Here is a 21142-nt window from a genome sequence, read left to right as displayed (position 1 = left end):
GATCAATGATTCTCTCTCATCATTGATGTTTCTATCTCTCTCTCCCTCTCTCTTCCTCTCAGAAACCAATAAAGATATATTTTAAAAATTGTAGTGGGTCTTATTATTGCTGCTAATGGTGTTATTATTGGTAGAAATGTTACATTCCGAATGGCCTGACCCACCCAGTTAGTGACTCATGAAACAGGGAGCGGCAGAATTACAATCCAATCTCCTTATTGCCCAAATGAGGAAATAGGCCCACAGAACTCTGTCTCCTTGCGCTGGACTGTTTTCTCTTGCAGCATATTCTCCTTAATATTTAAACTCTTTTGACTGTGTACACTCAAAATAATTTTGAAAAACTTTAAATAGACATCCACATTTTCTCACAAGGGATTTTGAATGGTCGCAAGGATTATTGTAAATACAGGGGTTGGCAAAAGTAGGTTTACAGTTGTAACACAAATAAATAATACAACAATTAATAAATAATACAAGAATAAACTCTTTACATACTCACAACTGTAAACCTACTTTCGCCCACCTCTGAATATATTTTTAAAGCTGGATTATTGTAAAACTTTCAAAGTAAAGCTGTAACATCCAGTGGATGGAAAAATACTGAAGTGATTTGATACCTATAATCATCTATTAAAAAATAATACATAAACAAAAATACACAACCTGATTTTAAACACTTGCTTATTTCCCCTCTCCTTTCTCCTTACTCATATTTCTATTCCACAGAATATTGTCTGAATGGAATATTTTGACTTGAAAATCTTTTATTCAGCACCCTTTTGTACTGCAGCTTCACAGATAGGCAGAGCAGGGAATCTTTAGGGCGGCGAAACTACGCTGCATGATACTATCATGGTGGATACCTGTCATCATACATTTGTCTAAACTCATCAAATGTACAACATCAAGAGGGACTCCTAATGCAAACGATGGTGTTTGGGTGATGATATGTCAATGCAGGTTCATTGGTTGTAACAAAGGTACCGCTCTGGTAGGAGATACTGTTATTGGGGAGGCTATGGAGGTGTGGGGGCCAAGTGCTTAGGGGAAATCTCTGTATCTTCTCTCAAATTTGCTGTGAACCTAAAACTGTTCTAAAAAAAAAAAGAGTCTATTTAAAAAATACATATAAAAACACACACACATATATTTATACTTAATATTTTTTCTTTCCTGTGGCTATAATTTTTTTCCCTCCTGGACCAAGTTATCACTACAATTGTAATTTATACAGCGATGACCATTTATACACATAATGGCCCAACAGTAAAATGTATTAGAAAGACTTCAATCATGATGCCGGGTTGGTATTTACGGTACCTTGAGTTATCCCATGGGCAATTTGGTCTCTGGGGGGATTTATTCCTCGTGGCAACACCTTTTAGTAAGATCTGGAGGGGAGGACTCGGATGAGAACCGTGACTAGTAGCGACTGCTTTGCAGATCAACTTCAGGACACAGCGTAAGAGAGCTGAGTTCCGTGGGAACTTGGTACGTCCACGCCACTCAGAGACTCTCAACACGGCCCTCCAACCGCGGGGAAGGCTCAGCCCAGACTGCAGACGAACTCACCTCAGCTGCCCGAGGGGCCACTTGCCACGCCTACTCCCGTACCAGCACTTCCCGCTTCCGGTCCGAGGACGCACGCGCGCCCCCGCCTCCCCGAACCGGCTCCGCCCCCGCCGCGCCCCGCCCCTTCCGGCCCGGGAGGTTTGATTCCCTTGGCGGGCGGAAGCGGCGTGAACCGCAGGATCTGAAAGGCTCGGGGGAACTCTTGACCTCTCAGCTTCGCCCGGACCCTAAGCGGGCGCCTCTGTCCCTGTGCCCGGCCGCGCCCTGCCCGGCCCTCCGCCCCTCAGGTCAGTGTCTCCCGCCGCTGTCCCGGCAGGGCGGGGGGACGGCGGCGAGAGCCCCGTTTGCTCCCAGCTGGGAATTTTACCGGCGCCCCCACCTTAGGGGTCCCGTTCCCTGGATGAGATCTCTAGCTTTCCCGACCCCCCGCTTTTCTCCTCTGTAAGTGGGGATAATGATCGTACTTACCTACAGTAAAGTCGGGGCAGGCAGAGCGTTTGCCACCCAGGCGGCTGCAACAGATGTGAATTCCCGTGCCGCGTTCCCGTGACCCTGTCTCTGCGAAAGAAACTCAAGGAAGGGTTTCCAGTTATTTCTATTCGTGCAACTCAGTGTACTGGGGCAGTTCAGTAAAAAAGGAAGGAGAACTGTGTTATCACCCCTTCCCCACAGCCCAACTCCTTCCTCTCCCTTTATTTTCCCGAAGTAGTGGCTTTCCGGAGGCTCACGCCCAAAGGGGACTATGCACCCAGTGCTGTGTTGGTAAAAGGAGCAGCTCGCACCGGGAAACCCGGGGGGGAAAGGGGACACTCCCCCAGGGGGCCATCCCAAGAGAGGGATCAGGCCTCGGCATCTGGGATGGGTGGTTGTTCTTGAGCTTCACTTTTGTTATTTCTCTTTGGTTGTGGGATGGGGGAAGATGGAAGGAGGGGGTGTATCAGAGGTGCCTGGAGTTTTGCTCAGAGGCCAGTGATTTTTTTAATTCATATTTTGGTTTCTGTTTACCATGTCGTGTGGAAGAAACCAGAAATGCCCTTATTGCACCTTCATGGGCCTATGTCACCAGTGGATATTTCCATTGTGTCTACTGTGGATCAAGGAGATGAGCACATCAGTCCCTTAACACCTTTAGGCATGAATGTCTCTTTGTTGGTGCTCCCTGGAGCCTCTGCAAGGGAGCAGGACAGAATGTTAATGGAATGTATTACCAGGCACATAATAAGCTATTCTGTATTCTACTTCTCATTTGAAATATCCTCAGAATCAGTGTCTGACCAAGCTCACGAGGTAAGGTAAATGTATTACTCAGCGATGAATAGCATAGTCTTTAGGCCCTAAATAATGCCATGTTAAAAAGAAAATGTCCCCAGTTTGTGGCTGTCCTATAAAATTTAATGATAGACCTCCTCCTATTATCATTCTAGGCAATTTCTTGTTTCCTCAGAGAAATCCAAGACCTCAATTATATATGCCTCCAATTCTTTTTTTAAACTTTTATTTATTTATTTTTTAAAATCTTTATTGTTGAAAGTATTACATAGGTCCTCCTTTTTCCCCCATTAACCTCTTCCAGCCTGCTCCCTCCCCCTCCCCTGGCTCTCACCACCCCTTTATCTGTGTCCATGGGTTATGCATATGCATACAAGTTCATTGGTTGATCTCTTCCCACCCACCCTCCCCTCCCAATTCTATTTAGCCACACTCACAAGGACATTTAGGTGTTTGATTGGGGTCTAGTTTCCTTCTTCATTATCTACATTTGAGGGGCTGCCTTTTGTTTTGACTGATTATATATCTCCTTTAGCAGCTATAAAGTTGTATTACTCCAATCACAAGTCTTTACTGTGTTCAGTATTTCCAAACACTAGAGGATCCCAGCTCCACACCTACATTTAAAAACCAGGTAAAATCTATCATTATAGCTGTTTGCAGTGTAAATACATTTTCTTATTCAGTAGCAAAAATGATGTTCCCTGGATTTGATAGATATAATGCAGGCCCACATAAGTAGTATGCAAAGACAGTTTAATTTGAGGGAAGGGAAGGGTATATAAAGAAAATGTAAGAAAGTAAAAAAGAAGGTGCGTGGTTCAATCTTAGATTGGTGAAAGTTGATGTTTGCTGGTTGGTTAGAGCCCATGATCTGGAAGTTCAAAAGTCATTTGGGAGAAATCTGTCAAGAAGTTAATTATGAAACTGTTATATCCCTTGCCAGGGGAAGTGAATTCCTACACCTTACCAATTGCTTTCTCTCTCTGTGTGGCAAGTTGAAACAGCCCAGTCCTTGTATGGAATTTAGACGGGCAGTCGTGGCAATTAGGATGCTTGGATTTCCTAAGGCCTACTTCATTCCCTTTGTGTTTCCTCTTTAGCCCTCGTGTTCTGAATACCGCAATACTGCATTCGTTGGGGATTGGCTCTCGAGTGAACCTGATAGTCCACTTTTACAGCAGACAACTTTCCAAACAGATTTATAGCCTGACATCCCTCCATTTCCAATCTCCTATTCTTTCTCTTCTCTGTCATCAGGATTCCAAATATTTCTTAGCATTGTGTTGACCTCAATACCTTTACTGCTGTTACTGACTGTTTTGAAATTTCTTAGTCTTATGATTTCTGTTTTGGGTTTTTTTGGGGGGGGGGGGTTGGGGGATGGTTCCCACATTTGCAGAACTGACAAATGCCCTTTCCAAGATTTCTGAATTAGTACTGCTGTTAAGGATATTTCTAATCTTGTCCCTTACGTGCCCAGTGAGAATCGATTTTGTCTTCTGTGGTGTCTCCTTGCCTGGAGTAACATTTGCCACTCCAGTGGAAGCAGAAATGTTTCATTTTATGTCACCAACTTTCCATCAGCTTGAGGGCCTGACTGTGCTTCTGCTGTTTTCCTGCCCCATTCATGCAGGTTAAGCTAGATTAAAAGGTCAGCGTGCTTATTAAGTTGGTCCAATGCCACCCTTTCCTAGGAAATGGCTAATATTGTTTATTGGATCATAATGTCTTTTGCCGCTGATCTTTATCTTTCTTGGTATTTGAGCTTTGATGTTGAGACTAAAACCAGTTGTTTTTTAAAGCTGATTGTTTTTCTTGAGTTTTGATATTTTTTCTTCCCACAGCTTCTGCTCTAGTGCTCTATTCACTGACTAAATTTTTGAAGACTTTTTACTGCTGATAATAATTTACCTTTTATCTCTGAGTAAAATGATTCATGGAATCAGAGTGCTTTAGGCATTTTAAAAGGATATTTTATTTTATTTCTTTAAATTTTATTGAACTTATTGGGGTGACATTGGTTAATAAAATTATATAGGTTTCAAGTGTACAATTCTATAATACATCATCTGTATATTGTATGTGTTTACCACTCAAAGTCAAGTCTCCTTCCATCATTATTTATCCCCTTTACCCTCTTCTATCTCCCTCACCCCCCCTAAAAGGATATTTAAAAAATATCTTTTGTGGTTCTTGATTTATAGCCTGACATTCCTCCATTTCCAACCCCCTACTCTTTCTCTTCGCTGTCATCAGGATCCTAAACATTTCTTAGCATTGTGTTGACCTCAGTACCTTTACTGCTGTTATTGACTGTTTTGAAATTTCTTAGTCTTATTTCTTTTTCTGGGGGGGAGGGGGTGTGGTTCTATTTCATTCCCACATTTGCAGCACTGACAAATGCCCTTTCCAGGATTTCTGAATTAGTACTGCTGTTAAGGACATTTCTAATCCTGTCCCTTAGGTGCCCAGTGAGAATCGATTTGTCCTCTGTGATGTTTCCAGGCGGAACTTTGCTTTTGATAATTTCATTTCATTTTTTTCTCCACCTCAACTTAAGAAGATAACCCATCCTCACTGTAGTAAGGACCTTGCCAATTACTCCATCTTTTTTTTTTTCCTTTATAAACCCACTGTACTGCTGAGGTTGAACTCACACTGTAGGTCTTCCAAAGTCAGGACTTTGTAGGTTAGTAACATGCTGATCACTCAGCTCTAGATAAGACAGGATGAAGAACAGAGAACTTGGAGGTAGTGAGCATGGTCATGCTGGCCACCCAGCCACCCCAGAGCCCTCAGCGGGCTTGCGGGAACTCTGCCTTTGGTGAAGGGAGACTCCCTGGCTCTAGAAATGAGCACTAGCACCAGGTTTCAGCTACCGAGAGGCAGTGATCAAGATGTATGAGCTCTGCTCTTTCCAGGTGGAACGTTGCTTCCCAAGTCCCAGTTGGCTGTGCCCAGCCTTTCAGATTGTTAGCGAGAATGGGGTCCTGGCACCTGAACCCTGTGCTGCCAGAGCTAATCCACCGCTAGGTCACTGAGGGAGATTTGTACACAGGAGACAGGCCAGGCGGAGGAGGATCTCATCACTAGCTGGGTCTTTGCCTCAAACCCCTTTGTGAACTCTAGAGCCCTAGTGTGCTGTGCTGGGCTATATGGAAGAGTCTTTGTGCCTGGCTCAGTGACCTCCATTTCCCTGGGCCCCTCTGATTCCTGTTTGTCTACCTAATGGGTGTGGGGGCATCTCTTCCCAAGGTTGAAATCTTGTTTTGTCCTTCTGCATTAGCCTCTAGGAACAAGAGTCCCCTGAGAAATCATTTCTGTGCAGGTTCACCTTTCACCCCCTGTCTTCTTATAAAGAGAGCCCCACTTTGTAGCACCTACTCAAGTCCTAGAACTTGACCTATGTATGGGCACTTTTAGAAAATTTATTTGGAAATATACTTCCCAGAAACTTTCTTTTCATAGTTTTACTTTTTTCTTCCTTCTTGGCTTCCATGAAACCGTATTCTTATTCTTAGTTTTCTAACTGTTCTTTCTCTGCCTATTCCTCTTACCACTCCTAGCTGGTGTGGGTAAGGCCTTAGCTGTCTACATTGTAAAGATTTATCTTTTTTAAGTCTTTACACTAATTGATTTTGTGCATGTGTGAAATGGAGACAATCCAGTGTTTTTTGTTGTTTTTCCCATATGGCTAACCCAGCTCTAAATCTACATTTCCATTTGCTGTTACCTCTAAAAGCAGTTTTAGTTCAGTACATGTCAACTTTTTTTTCCTCTGGGATCTTGGCAGCTAAATTTCTTCTTTCTGGAATACTCTTCCTCTTATTCTTTTTGTGCCAACAACTGTTAAGGTTTACCAACCCAAGACCACTAAGAACACATCTGTAGTAAAAAACATTAGGTGTTTTTAGTTTGCTGCTGCAGGAGACACCATTCTCCCTAGGACCTTGGGGTGTCTCAGTGAGAGTAAGAAAGGGGCTTATAGGATTTGGGCTTATGCTGCGTGATTTTAAGAAGGGATTAGGAAAGCTATCAAAGAACTGGGGCATTTCAGCATTTGGGTATTTTAGAATACAGTGGGGCTGAGGCTGTCATTGGTGAGAAAGCAGCAGTAAGTCAAATAAAGGATCACTGTCATTTTCACAGTTTCGTATAGAAACATTGTTTACGCGGTCACGTCCAGGTCCTGTTGGAAACATTGTTCAAGTTTTGGTAGGAATATCCAGTCTGATTACCAGCCGGGCTGATGTTCTTTTTCTCACTTCTCATCCTTTGAATTGGATCTTGGCTTAAATATTACCTTCTCAGTGACTCATTCTAACCACTGTTGCTTATTTCTTTCCCAGCATTTATTAAAAATTATAATAATTTAATTTTATTGTCTGTTGATTTGCCTTTTGTCTTCTCTTCTAGAATGCAAGATCCATGAGGACAGGAACCACATTTTGTTTCTTCTCCCTTATAGCTTTAGTGCCAAGTGTGGGTCTGGCACATCATAGGTGCTCAGTAAACACATATGTGAATAAATGAATGAATAAAAGAAAATTCAGATTAATAGTCTGACTAGTTTTGCAAAATACACTGCTAATCTGTAGTTAAACTCAACTAAGAGCATATCCTCTGCAAGTAAGACAAAGCTAGTATCAGGGTGAGGCCTACTCGATCCTATGGTGTTTTGTAATTCTACTTAATTTTAAAACTCAGGAAGACAGAATAAAATAACTACCTAAGACTTTTACAACAAATTTTTATATATTGTTTGATATATACTTAAGAGTATATGATATGTACTTCAGAGTACATGTAAATATGTGAAGCATACTAATAAAATATGTATTATACACTGAGTGGCCAGATTATTATGACCACCCCATCAGTACTTCATTGACACTTCCAAAAATACTGAATATTGAAAACTTCCTAAGCAAATACTCTCAAGGTTTTATTATTATTATTATTTGCATAACTAATTCACTTCATTGAACTGATGGGGTGGTCATAATAATCTGGCCGGTCATTAAATCTGGCCACTCAGTGTATGTATCTTAAAATTGTATATTATTGAATCTTAATTTGCATTTCCCTGATGACTAAAGAAGTTGAGCATTTTTCCCCATCTTTTTATTGGTTATTTGTGTTTCTTTGTGAAATGCTTTTGTATTTCATTTGCTTATTTTTTCTTTGGTTGTCTTTTTCTGTATTGTAGGCTTAGAGTCTATGTATTATGTATAAAAATCCATTGTTATAAGTGTTGCAAATATTTTCTCACATTTATGATTTTTTGAAATGCCTTTGGATGTGCAGAAGTTTTTAATTTTAACATTGTTTAATGGAATTTTTATAATTAGCACTTTAAAAGATCCCCTTCTGTCTGGAAATCATGACAGTATTCTATTAAAAGTTTTAAAGGTTTACTTTTCATATTTAAGTCTTTACTTGATCTGAAATTGATTTTTATGTATAGTGGGAGATAGGAATCCAGTGTTTTTTTCATGTGGCTAATCAGTTTTTCCAGTATCATCTATGTGCCTAGACTTACTTATATTTGCAGTTACAAGAGTGGAGGACATAATCTCATACTAGTTCCTTTTTTGATCTTGTACTATTTCTATTTTACAGGTTCTTTTTGTAATTTTGAGTAAACTTCCAGCAGGACTATGAAAGATTATGATGAGCTTCTCAAATACTATGAAATATATGAAACTATTGGGACAGGTAATTGTTATTTTTTCTTGGGGAGAGATGGTAGATCAACTATTTGAGAGCCTAGTGTGTTTGGGCAGTCATGAGTTTTCTAGTCTAAATTACGTCGTTTTAAAATTCTTCAACCTGCCGAAACCGGTTTGGCTCAGTGGATAGAGCGTCGGCCTGCGGACTGAAAGGTCCCAGGTTCGATTCCGGTCAAGGGCATGTACCTTGGTTGCGGGCACATCCCTAGTGGGAGATGTGCAGGAGGCAGCTGATCGATGTTTCTCTCTCATCGATGTTTCTAACTCTCTATCTCTCTCCCTTCCTCTCTGTAAAAAAATCAATAAAATATATTTAAAAAAAAAAAAAAATTCTTCAACCTACTTTAGTTAGAAAAAGTGGAGCAAAGGAGAGGAAAATAGTAGGAGAGGCCTTGTAAGTCATTTTATTTAGAATAAAAGTCATTTGGAGAGTGATCTGATCTTTGTTTCTAAGGGTCACCCTCTCTGCTTGGTTGTAAAGAGATTGGGTAGAAAAGGGCCAGGGCAGAAGCAGAGAGATGTTAGGAGGTTATTGCAGTAATTCAGGTGAGCAGTGCTAGAGATGATGGTGACTTGATCGAGGCTGATAGTAGTGAATGAAGGTCGTGAAAGGGGTGGAATTCTGTATACAGACATACACATATGTGTGTGTGTGTGTGTGTGTGTGTGTGTGTGTGTATTTTGATTTATTGAGGTATTACACAGTCAAAAATGCAAAGTGCACCAATCTTGATGGACTTTTACATACATATATACGCCTATGTTTCCTGATCAGATCAAGACATAGAGAGCATTTCCAGTCAGTCCCTTTCTTTTTACCTCAAGGTAACTACCATTGGTATAGTTTGAAGATATAGGCAATGGGATTTGTTGATGGGTTGGATATGGGGTAGGGGGTAAAAGAGAAAGACTGAGGATGGCCCACCCTTTGGTTTTTGGCCCGAGCACCTGGGAAATGGAGTTGCTGTTTACTGAGATGGAGAAGGTCATGGAGGGACTATTAGAAGCTTCTTCTTAGAAATGTGAAGTTGGCACTTTCTTTTAGATACTTAAGTGTAGAAATTTTCCCACTTTTGATACAGTTTTAAAACATAATTGTTCATATTCCCAGTTTTAAAACTGAATGGAAGTTTCATATTACTTGACTTTTGTCTCAGCAACTTTACAATGTGTTCTAGCAATATTAATTATAAAGCAAATTTTATTGCAGTGTTAATTATAAAGCATATTTCTAAAGGATGAATTCTGTTTGTTCATTAAAAAATTAAAAATATACTATCATGGTAAAAAAAAATCTTCAGCTATTCATTGGATTGAGGAGAGGGTAGGGTCATGGCTAACACCTTGGAAGCAACAGGAAGAAAGAGCCATAAACTTATAGGAAAGTAGGGATTGATAGAGCCTTTTGAAAGCATATGGAACAGTGTTTGTGTCTGAGTCCTCAGTTTGCTCTGCTATTGATATTTGGGTTAGTCTTGCTTATCTCTTCATAATTTTCCTACACTTAGGTGGCTTTGCAAAGGTCAAACTTGCCTGCCATATCCTTACTGGAGAAATGGTAGCTATAAAAATCATGGATAAAAATGCACTGGGGGTAAGTTTAAAATTATTTTAAAAATATTTATACATCAGTTTTGTGAATGTTCTAGAATAATATTATTAGAATAATATTTCTCTAGCATTGTAAATTGCCAGTTCTGTGTAACTGGCAGGTTTTAAAAAGCAATCTGAGGGAAGGGGTTACTTTGTCCTTAATTGTAATGCAAGGCAATGGCATATGTATGAAACCCGAAGGATCCATTTCTCTGCAGTTGTTTCATGGTCTTGAAGATGTTTCTTGGTATTCAAATACTCTAACTCAGTGTTACCTATTTTATGGTATAGGTAGATCTTACGTCCTAGAATTTTATCCAAAATAACCTTAGTAGTTCTCTAATGAAATCCTCCTTTTCTTGATCAGCCTTTTTTTCCAGGATTGAGATGCTCATTACCTCCTAATGCAGCTCATTCAATTTGTGATCTTGGTTATAATGTACATAAAGTTTTTTGTTTTTATACTGAGGGAAAATCTGTCTCTTTTGATGATCTTTATGGGTCTATTATACCCTATCCCAGTGATGGCAAACCTAAGACACGCGAACTCATATTTTTTGGTTGATTTTTCTTTGTTAAATGGCATTTAAATATATAAAATAAATATCAAGAATATAAGTCATTGTTTTACTATGGTTGCAAATATCAAAAAATTTCTATATGTGACACGGCACCAGAGTTAAGTTAGGGTTTTTCAAAATGCTGACACGCCGAGCTCAAAAGGTTCGTCATCACTGCCCTATCCAGTATTTGTACTCACCCTGAATGGTCTTTTTTTCTAATTCAATGTATCATCCTTCATATGGTTTAGTTTCAACTGATAATTCAGTCTCTTCTTCAATATTTTTATTTATTGAGCTCAATAATATATTCACTAAGCAAATAAAAGGCATTAAAAACATTTTTTCTTGAGCCCTCATGAATGAAATCAGTGATTATAAATCTGATTAAATTAATTTCCTTAAGCAATGTAAACTTCAGTTGCAACTTTAGTATGACTTATTCACATGAACACTACAAATACTTAAATAGCAAACAAAATGTGTATTGTTATTACAAAGTGTATTACCAAACTGATACTCAAAATTTATTCTAAAGCATCAGTGTGATAACATTAATTCATTAATTTATTTTTTCTAATTTTGTTTTTATATTTTCTGTTGTTATGCTTATTTTAATTACTTCCTAGCACTTTAATAATATTTTGATTACTTTCAGGGTTTTAGTTATCCGACTCCCACTCTCCCCAAAAGAGAAAAAAAAAGATTATCATATTAAAATAGTCAAAGTTACAATTGATTCTTTGTCAAGACCTGACATCTGGTTGCATGGTCCTAGATAATTGGCTCTTAAGCCACAGATCATTAGATTGAGTCCCTTTTTATAATAAAGTTTTACATGTTACTTCATGGATATCTATATTTTTGTCTTTAATATGGACTTTGAAATTCTTTCAGCTTGGCTTATCCTCCTTCCCAACCAGCTTTTTATTTTGAAACATTTCAAGCCCCTAGAAAAATTGGAAAACTGAGACAGTGAATATCTTCATACCTTTCACCTACATTCTTATGGAACATTACTAAGAATAAAAGTGGTAGCTCAGGCATGCACACTAAGTAGAGTTTCTGTCACTTTCTTTGTTTGGAATGCAAACCTTCTAAGGGAATTGAGATTTAAAAATTTTCAGGACTTTGGCTATCAATCCACATTAAGTTTGTCTTTCATAAAACCCTCAAGGCCTTTTTAATGCACATACAAATAAGTTTTGTTATATTTTTCTGTATTGTGGAACACTTTGTTTTGAGGCTGTTGATTGCTTTTGCTACTTAGTATTAATCTTTTTATATTGATTCTTGAAACACTTCCCAAATTGGTTTATTGCACATTTAATACAATGTTTTGCCACAGAGTGATTTGCCCCGGGTCAAAACAGAGATTGATGCCTTGAAGAACCTGAGACATCAGCATATATGTCAACTCTACCATGTGTTGGAGACAACCAACAAAATATTCATGGTTCTTGAGGTTTGTAGTATGTTACAGAGACCTAACTGTGTTTGTTCACTGTTTTAATCTGTTTGAGCTGCTATAACAAATATCACAGACTGGGAAGCTAATGAACAACAGACATTTATTTCTCACCATCTGGCGGCTAGGAATTCCAAGATCAAGGCACCAGTATGGTTGGGTGAAGGCTCTCTTCCAGGTTCTGAGCGGGCACCTTCTCACTATGTCCTTACATGGTAGAAGGGCCAGGGGATCTCCCTGGAGCCTCTTCATTTTTTTTTTTAATTGAATTTATTGGAGTGACACAGGTTAATAAAATCATATAGGTTTCAGGTGTACAGTTCTATAATACATCATTTGTATTTTGCATTGTGTGTTCACCACCCCAAGTCAAGTCTCCTTCCATCCATCACTGTTTATTCCTCCTTTACCCTCTCCTATCTCCCCCCCAACTCTAGAGCCTCTTCTAAGAGCACTGATTTCATTCATAAGGACTTCACCCTAATGTGCTAATCACCTCCCAAAGGCCACCTCCTAATACATCTTTGTGGGTTTAGGATTTCAACATATGAATTTTGGGTGGGAACAAACATTCATACCATTTCCATTCACTTTATCGATTGTTAAAAGTACGTTTCACCTGAAATATTAGAATAAATGTTAAGGCTTTACCTGTTTGAGTTCTGTCTATAACAATTTAGATCAAATAGACATCTATTATAAATTGGAGATTCATTGTAAATGTACCCTTTCTAATACACTCCTAATGGGGAGGTGCGGTTTAATAGACAGAATATGTTAGAATTTGTCCCTAGGCAGTGGTCGGCAAACTCATTAGTCAATAGAGCCAAATATCATCAGTACATCGATTGAAATTTCTTTTGAGAGCTAAATTTTTTAAACTTAAACTATATAGGTAGGTACATTTTTATTAGCTTAATTAGGGTACTCCTAAGGCTTAGGAAGAGCCACACTGAAGAGGCCAAAGAGCCGCATGTGGCTCTCGAGCCGCAGTTTGCCGACCACTGCCCTAGGGGGAAGGATTCATTTTAGTTTATATGGTGTGTATGGTAACAAATTACCACCAACTTGGTGGTTTAAAACAATAGAAATTTATTGTCTCACAGTTCTGGAGGCTAGAAATCTGAAATCAAAGTGTGGGCAAGGTTCATTCTAGAGAATCTGTTCTTTGCCTCTTTCCTAATTTCTCATGGTTGCTGGTAATCCTGGGCATTCCTTGGCTTACAGATGCATCACTCCATTCTCTGCCTCTGTCTTCAAAGGGTCCACCCTAATCCAATATGATGTTATTTGATTTGATCACATCTACGAAGAACTTATTTACAAATAAGGTCACGTTTACTGGTACCCGGTGTTAGGACTTCCAAGATATCTTTTTGGAGAACTCAATTCAACCCACAAGCCTTCAGCATATGTATTATGCGAACCAAACTCGTTTAAGTTTTCCCCTGCTCTTTTTGGCTTGAAGCTTACTTAAAGTCTTTAGAACTTGCATCATTCATCTCTTGTTTCATTTTCCTTAGTCTCAGCCAAATTGTAACTGCACATCATTTTCACAGATTAGCTCTGTTTTAAAAGCACATTTTAAAATTCATAATGCTGAAAGTTTTGGACCTAGAACCATTTTCTTTTTATTACACCGTAGATCCACCCACATGGTCAATAGTGGTGATTTTAAAGTCTTTTTAAAATGCTGATTCCCTACACACACACACACACACACACACACACAACCACCACTAACAAAAAACCCTTCCGTGAACCTAGGGCAAAATTGAAAAGGTATAAGAGAGTTTATATTAAAAAGTAAAATTCTCTCTCTTCTGTATTCCTGTCATCCAGTTTCTTTCCCCCTGAGTAAATAACTTACGTTTCTTGTATTTCCTATAGATTTTCCATGTACTTACAAATGCCTATTTATATTTTATACATATGTATGTGTGTATAGCTTATTGGTTTCTGCCACACAAATGGTCACATATTATTCTGTACCTTGTATTTTTCCCCTCACTTAACATTTTAGCTTGGAAACCGTCTATGTGCATTTATAGAGATTTTTTAAAAAATATATATTTTATTGATTTTTTACAGAGAGGAAGGGAGAGAGATAGAGAGTTAGAAACATCGATGAGAGAGAAACATCGATCAGCTGCCTCCTGCACATCTCCCACTGGGGATGTGCCCGCAACCAAGGTACATGCCCTTGACCAGAATCGAACCTGGGACCCTTCAGTCCGCAGGCCGACCCTCTATCCATCGAGCCAAACCGGTTTCGGCCATTTATAGAGATTTTTGATGTTTTTGTTTTGCTTTACTTTGTATTTCTTTATTTGAAAATGTAAAGTAGGCTTTTTAATGTAAATCTTATTGGATAGCAGTGAAAAAGATTGATTATTGTGGTATAATTTATATATGATAAAATGCACATATTAGGTGTACAGTTTGAAAAAGGTACACACCCATGTACTTCCCACCCCAGTCAAGGTATAAAGCATTTGCGTTACATAGGAAAAGTTTGATGTTAATCCCTGTAACCTCATCCAGCCACTGCTCTTCTCAACAACCACTGGTTTGATTTTTGTCACCACATACTAGTTTTATCTATTCTAGAACTTTATACAAATAGCATCATATGGACTGTACTCTTGTGTTTAGCTTCTTTTGTTCAGCAGAATGCTTTTTGCAAGTCACAGTATCAATATATACTCTTGTACCTTGCTTTTTCACTTAATACGGGAGATTGTTTCATTTCAGTTCCTGAAGAGCTTTTTTTAAATTATGTTTTTGAGAGAGGAAGGGAGAGGGAGAGAGAAAGAAACATCAATGAGAGAATATCCATTGCTGCCTCCTGCACGCCCCCTACTGAGTATTGAGCCCACAACTGAACCCATAACCTGGGCATATGCCCTGATTGGGACTCGAACCAGCGACCTGTTGGTGCATGGGACAACTAACTGAGCTACACTCGCCAGGGCAAGAATTTTTTTTTATGGCTGCGTAGAATCCCATTTTATACCTGTGTCATAATTTACATAGTGTGAACATATTTGAATTGTTTCCAGCCTTTTGTTGTTAGAAACAGTGCTACTGTAGTGAATGATCTTGAACATGTGTTGTTTTTGTTGTGAGAGTATATCTGTAGGAACAATTTCTAAACATGGAACTATGAGGTCAGAGGCTATATACTATGATAGTATAATTTTAATTGCTAATGTAAAATGAAGCCTTAAATGGAAACGCCAGTTTACAGAAACATGGAGCTGCTCTGGAGAAGAAGGGATGGAAAGCCTAAAGCTTTGTGCTCTGGTGTCCATTCTCCACAACCTCTGAGGAGCCTCTATAGAGCTGGGCTCCTCGTACAGACTTAAAATCACTGGTCTTCGAGATGGAGAAGCAGTAATTGCCGCTGGGTTTTTTGGTTTCAGATAACTACACTAAATGTACGTGCCTTAAGATGAGAAGGGGTTTTAGTACTTTGCCATAAAAATGTAAAACCCCGAATGAACTTAAGAATTAGTGGTAGTTGGTTCTACTTCTACTTACTGGTAATAAAAGCTCGAAATCAAGAGCTATTGTTCTTTTCTGGAATAATTGTTGATTTGTTTGATCCTGAGAGTGTATTTTTTAATATGCCTCACTCAGTTACCTTGCCTATTAGTTTAATTACTATCTTTAAGTGAAGTATGTTTTTAAAAAGATTTTTTAAAATTGATTTCAGAGAGGAAGGGAGAGGGAGAGAGATAGAAACATCAATGATGAGAGGGAATCATTGATTGGCTGCCTCCTGCACGCCCCCTACTGGGGTTCGAGCTGCAACCCAGGCATGGTCCCTTGACCGGAATCGAACCCGGGACCCTTCAGTCCACAGGCCAACGCTCTATCCACTGAGCCAAACCGGTTAGGGCTGAAGTATGTTTTTTATTTTCAATTCCTCTGACGTGAGTTTTGTAAGTAGTAACGATATCTGTGTGGTTCTGTTGCTGTTAAGTATTGCCCTGGAGGAGAGCTGTTTGACTACATAATTTCCCAGGATCGCCTGTCGGAGGAGGAGACCCGTGTCGTCTTCCGTCAGATCGTTTCTGCAGTTGCTTACATGCACAGCCAGGGCTATGCTCACAGGGACCTCAAACCGGTAAGTGACTATCACAGGTAGATGGTCACCTGGGAGTTCAACATTATTTACTTGTTATGACTAGGTTCTTCCTGTTTAGAATCTATCTTTGCTCCCCCCCAACCCCAGCTATAACATATCACTTCCCCCCCTCCTTTTGACTTCTGGTAGGGTTTTTTCAATGGACTTATTATTGACATTCTATTTATCTGCCAATTGGGTGTGACATTATAAATGTCTTTGTAATCAGCCATGGAATATAAACTTCAGAATTTTATCTCTAGGAAAAAAGAGTTTTAAGTACTTTCTTTGAGTATATTGTCATTTAATGTTTTCCATCCAGTTCTCTTCCTAACCCCATCTTCCTTTAATTTTCATTCCATTACGCCTCAGACAGGAACAGTTCAGTGTGTGGGCAGACTACTTTTCAAGGACAGAATAAAAATGTGAATACTCTTAAGACTGCAGGCTCTGACTAATGTGAATGGTGGTGAACATGGATATTAATGTTGCTTGGTACTAGGGTCAGGGACCTAGAAACGGCCCAACAAAATATGGCAGTGTTACTATCCTTTTCCTCTTGTTTATACTCAACCCTAAGATTGGAGCTCACTTTTTTGTTTAAATTTGCCTTCAGCATACATTGTTTGCTTGTAGTTGAACCTCAGAGCACTAAGGAGAAAATGGTTTATGCTAATGTGTCTTGAGGGGAAGTGGGATATAATTACCAACATTCTCCTCTCTCCCTTTCTATACTTCTTGTCATTTCATTCTTTTTAAAAATGATTTTCACTCTATTATACTCAGGTTTTTAAATATAAAAACCTTAAATTGTTTTTAGAAATGGCTAGAGGTGGGATGTGTTATAAGGAAGTCATTATAGTTATGAAAAGATCTTTGTTTTTCCAGGAAAATTTGTTGTTTGATGAATATCATAAAATAAAGCTGATTGACTTTGGTCTCTGTGCGAAACCCAAGGTAAGTGCAGAAATAAAAATTCATCTATTTCCTTTGTAAATGCACACTAAGGTGTGTTATCTTGCACTGACTTCCACTAAGTTTTTATTGAGCCTGGTTGCATCCATTGAGAAGTTCTCTAAATGACTCTGACATGTAACCAAGATAGAGAACTGCCAGGTCCAGGGTTGGTCGTGCTAAAGACCCCATGGGTATGCTGAGAGAATTGCAGTGTTATGAAGCCATCACAGCATGAATGCTGAATTGATCATGTGTTTGCAGTTTGAGTATGTTGCCACTAGATGATGCCTTTGTTTACAGGAATTTGGGGAATTTATTGAAAATCTATTCTTTGTTATCCAAAATGGTTATATAACTAACAGTTAGTTACATTTTGAGAGATGGTCCCCTTTCCTTATAAAAGAAGGAAAAAGTCCATATGGGCTTTTAAATTTATACTGTTATGTGTTTTCTTAATTTGCACTCCACAGTTGAGACTGGCATTTTCTAGCGTGCCTTCTCTTTGAGGTGACTTTGAACTTTCCACTTCTGCTGTCTGCAGCAGAGCTCCTGTGTGGCTGCCTGTTGGAGGCTGCCTCCTGAGTTCTCTAATGATGGCACTCACAGTCTCTACAATGAGCTGTCTGCACTCATTAAGAATGCTGGAATTGCAGACCTATCTGAGCCCTTTGTAGCCCACGGTTATTTCCTGCCCCAATCAGAATTAGCTTGGTGCACAGGGAATCAGATTTTGCCCCTCCGGCTGAATGTCTGATTCTTTCTGATTTTTCTCTCCTTCCCTCGGTACTTCAGAAATTGTCGGTGGAGCCTTGTGTCTTGACACCAAATGATAGAAGGCTTTTTTTTGATTGACAGGTATATAAAGATAAAACATACTTTGAGCAGATAAACTGGTTTAAGCCATGTTCTCCACAGGAGGCAGTGGAGAATGTTTGTGACAGACTCCATTAGCCTTTGCTTGTGGCTGCCACAGATTTGACACACACAGACACCATCTGAAAAAGCAGTGGTGGGCAGAGAAAGGATTGTCTCAGCTTTCTGCTGAAGAGCTCATTTCTGGGCATGTTGTTACAGTTGTAAATGCAGCCTCACCATTTCACAAATCCTTTGCCAGTTGTAGAACTGTACGGCAAGTGTCGGGCAGTGGTGTCATTTTCACTGTGCCTTGATATTTCTGTGGGATTGCCGAGGAGGCTGAGCAGATTCCTCATTTTGCTGGATCTGGAAGCTCAGGTCGTGATTGGTGTTACAACTGAGACTAGAAACCAGACGCCCAAAGCAATGTTCTGTGTAACATATTGCTCTCTTCCCTCTAAGGAAAAAGAAAGCTCTTCTGTATTTACAGGAAAGGTTTGATATTGGAGATAGCATCCAGTAAAGAAATAATCTTTTTTCCTTGAGTACTTAGGGGTGGGAAGACATGGATGCTTGGAAGTATGCTAAGCTGATTATTATGCAAATGGATGTCTCGGGAAGTATGAACTGACTTGGCTGCACTCAGGGGAAAAGGATTTTGTTCGTGCCAGGCTGTGATGGTATTGGAAATCCAGAGAAGGTGAAACCACACATGCATGCATGCATATAGGCAGAGAATATTGGGTTGGCCCCAGAAGTGTTTTATTATTTGGGGTAATTCTTCATCTAGCTTCTCTTTGCTTGTGCTGAAAGAATGATTATCAAGGTTTTAATTCTCTGGAGAGCTATCATTAATAAGTGTTTCATTTTTATCTTATCGGCAGGGTAACAAGGACTACCATCTACAGACATGCTGTGGGAGTCTGGCTTATGCAGCACCCGAATTAATACAAGGCAAATCGTATTTGGGATCAGAGGTAATTATTCATTGGTTAATTCAATATACACTTTTGGTGACCTATAGTGAGTCAGGCACTGTGCATTGGGGATATAGTGATGAGGTAATCCTTGTGTTCAGAGAATGAGTATATAAAGTAATAAATGAAATGAACAAGTTGCAATAAATATAATACATAGTATACTTACAAAGCAAGGAGCTACGGTGTTTCTGGAGTCCTTCTTGTGGTTGCTTTTGTGTTAAACAGTTCCATAGTTTAGACTGGTTAGTCCAGCCAGGTAGAGAGCACAAGGCCAGGGTGCAGGGTCAGTTTTCAGAGATGCTGGTTAGCACAGAGAAAATCTATACTTTGTCCATAGCTAACTATTCAAGGCCAGCAATGTAGGAGGCCCAGCTCAGAAGGCCTGGTCATTGCCTGCTTTACCACTAGCTGCCTCAAGCTAGTTAGCCCCTTCCATTCTCTGGAATACTAATTTTGCTGATATTAATATTGTAAGAGATGTTTAGTCATCAAAAACTCAGGAAATGCTCGCTGGGATAAACAGTTTTCTTTAGTTCAGGACATCGACAAATCTTTATATGTTCTTGTACGGTCCGATCCTTTGGGAGGGGGCAATCACAGATAGCAACTAGTTTCAATTTTCTTGCCTACAGAATCCACGTTTTATGTGGAGTATCTTTTGGAACTAGTGTTAAAACTTTGAAATATGCCAGTTTACTTTATTTGTAACACTAAGATGGGAGCTTGTTTTTGGTGACTTTTTTTTTGGATATAATCTCAAACTTAAAGAATAGTTGCAAGTATGGAATGAGAAACTTCTGTATATATTTGGTCAAATTTACAATTATTTACATCTTTTCCTATTTGCCTTATCATCTATCTTTCTCTTCATATATATATATATGTATATATATATATATATATATATATGTATATATATACATATATATATATATATACACACACACACACTGTTTTTTGAACTAATTGAGAGTGAGTTGGACATACCCCTTTATCATTAAATGCTATGTATATGTTTTCTAAAAGCAAGGGTCTTCTCTTTTATAACTGTACTTTAGTTGTCAAAATCAGGGAATTTAACATTGATACAATTTATTTAGTTCACAATTCATATTCAAATGGTGTCAATTGCACCAATAATGTCCTTTACAGCTATATTTTCCCTTCAGTCCAGGATTCAGTTCAGACTCATGCATTGCATTTATTTTTTTAATTTTAAATGTTTTTTAAAAAAATTGATTTCAGAGAGAGGAAGAGAGGGATAGAAACATCAGTGGTGAGAGAGAATCATTGATCAGCTGCCTTCTGCACACCCCACACTGGGGATCGAATCTGCAACCCAGGTACATGCTTCTACCAGGAATCGAACCGTGACCTCCTGGTTCATAGGTCGACGCTCAACCACTGAGCCACACCAGCCGGGCCCATGCATTGTATTTAGTTGTCTTGTTTCTTTGGTCTTCTTTAATCTGGAAGAGTTCCTTAGACTTTCTTTATCTTCCGTGACCTGGACATTTTTGAGGGAGTCAGTTATTTTGTAGACTATTCCTCAGTTTGAATTTATCTGATGCTTCCTTATGATTAATTCAGGTTAAGCATTTTTGGCAGAAATACCACAGAAGTGTTATCACCTTCTCCGAGAATTGTAGGAAAGGGAAAAAACTTTTACTGAGCATGTATCATAATTCTGGAATCATGCTAGATCTCCTCCCCCCGATTGTAAAAAATACACATAACATAAAATCTTAACCATTTTTTAAATTAATCTTTATATTAATCTTGACATTCTTATAGATGTCCCTCTTTTTTCCCCCCATAGCTCCCCTCCACCCGGTTCCCACCCCACCCCAGGCCCCTGCCACCCTATTGTCTGTGTCCATAGGTAATACATACATGCATATAAGATCTTTGTCTAACCTCTTCCTGCACCCCCCCACACCCCCTTCCTTCTGAGAACCATCAGTCTGTTCCATTTCCATGCCCCTTACATTCACCAGTTTATTCTGTTCATCAGATTT

The 21142-nt window shown here is 39.1% G+C and overlaps 1 protein-coding gene across 4 annotated transcripts in view; it reads left to right on the top strand.

Annotated features, from left to right (window-relative positions):
• Positions 1 to 1737: 1737 nt before the first annotated feature.
• MELK (maternal embryonic leucine zipper kinase) overlaps positions 1738 to 21142 on the top strand; it is a 59885-nt gene continuing 40480 nt past the window's right edge. For 2 of the 4 annotated variants that reach the window (XR_002826234.1, XM_006102678.3), the window contains exons 1-7: positions 1738 to 1862; positions 8470 to 8565; positions 10088 to 10173; positions 12081 to 12197; positions 16189 to 16332; positions 17221 to 17289; positions 19029 to 19121. Coding sequence is in view for 3 of the 4 variants with exons in the window: in XM_006102678.3 (XP_006102740.1) it covers positions 8508 to 8565; positions 10088 to 10173; positions 12081 to 12197; positions 16189 to 16332; positions 17221 to 17289; positions 19029 to 19121 (567 nt within the window). In the remaining variant the exon portion in view is untranslated. Of the gene's footprint in view, positions 1863 to 4366; positions 4499 to 8469; positions 8566 to 10087; positions 10174 to 12079; positions 12198 to 16188; positions 16333 to 17220; positions 17290 to 19028; positions 19122 to 21142 lie in introns of those variants that run through there. The other 2 variants (XM_014468061.2, XM_023744038.1) reach the window with 2 other exon arrangements.

The sequence above is a fragment of the Myotis lucifugus genome, unplaced genomic scaffold (genome assembly GCF_000147115.1).
Source record: "Myotis lucifugus unplaced genomic scaffold, Myoluc2.0 scaffold_424, whole genome shotgun sequence".
Lineage (NCBI taxonomy): Eukaryota > Metazoa > Chordata > Mammalia > Chiroptera > Vespertilionidae > Myotis > Myotis lucifugus.
The sequence above is the reverse complement of the archived record's forward strand: the minus strand, read 5'-3'. Positions and strand labels throughout refer to the sequence as shown.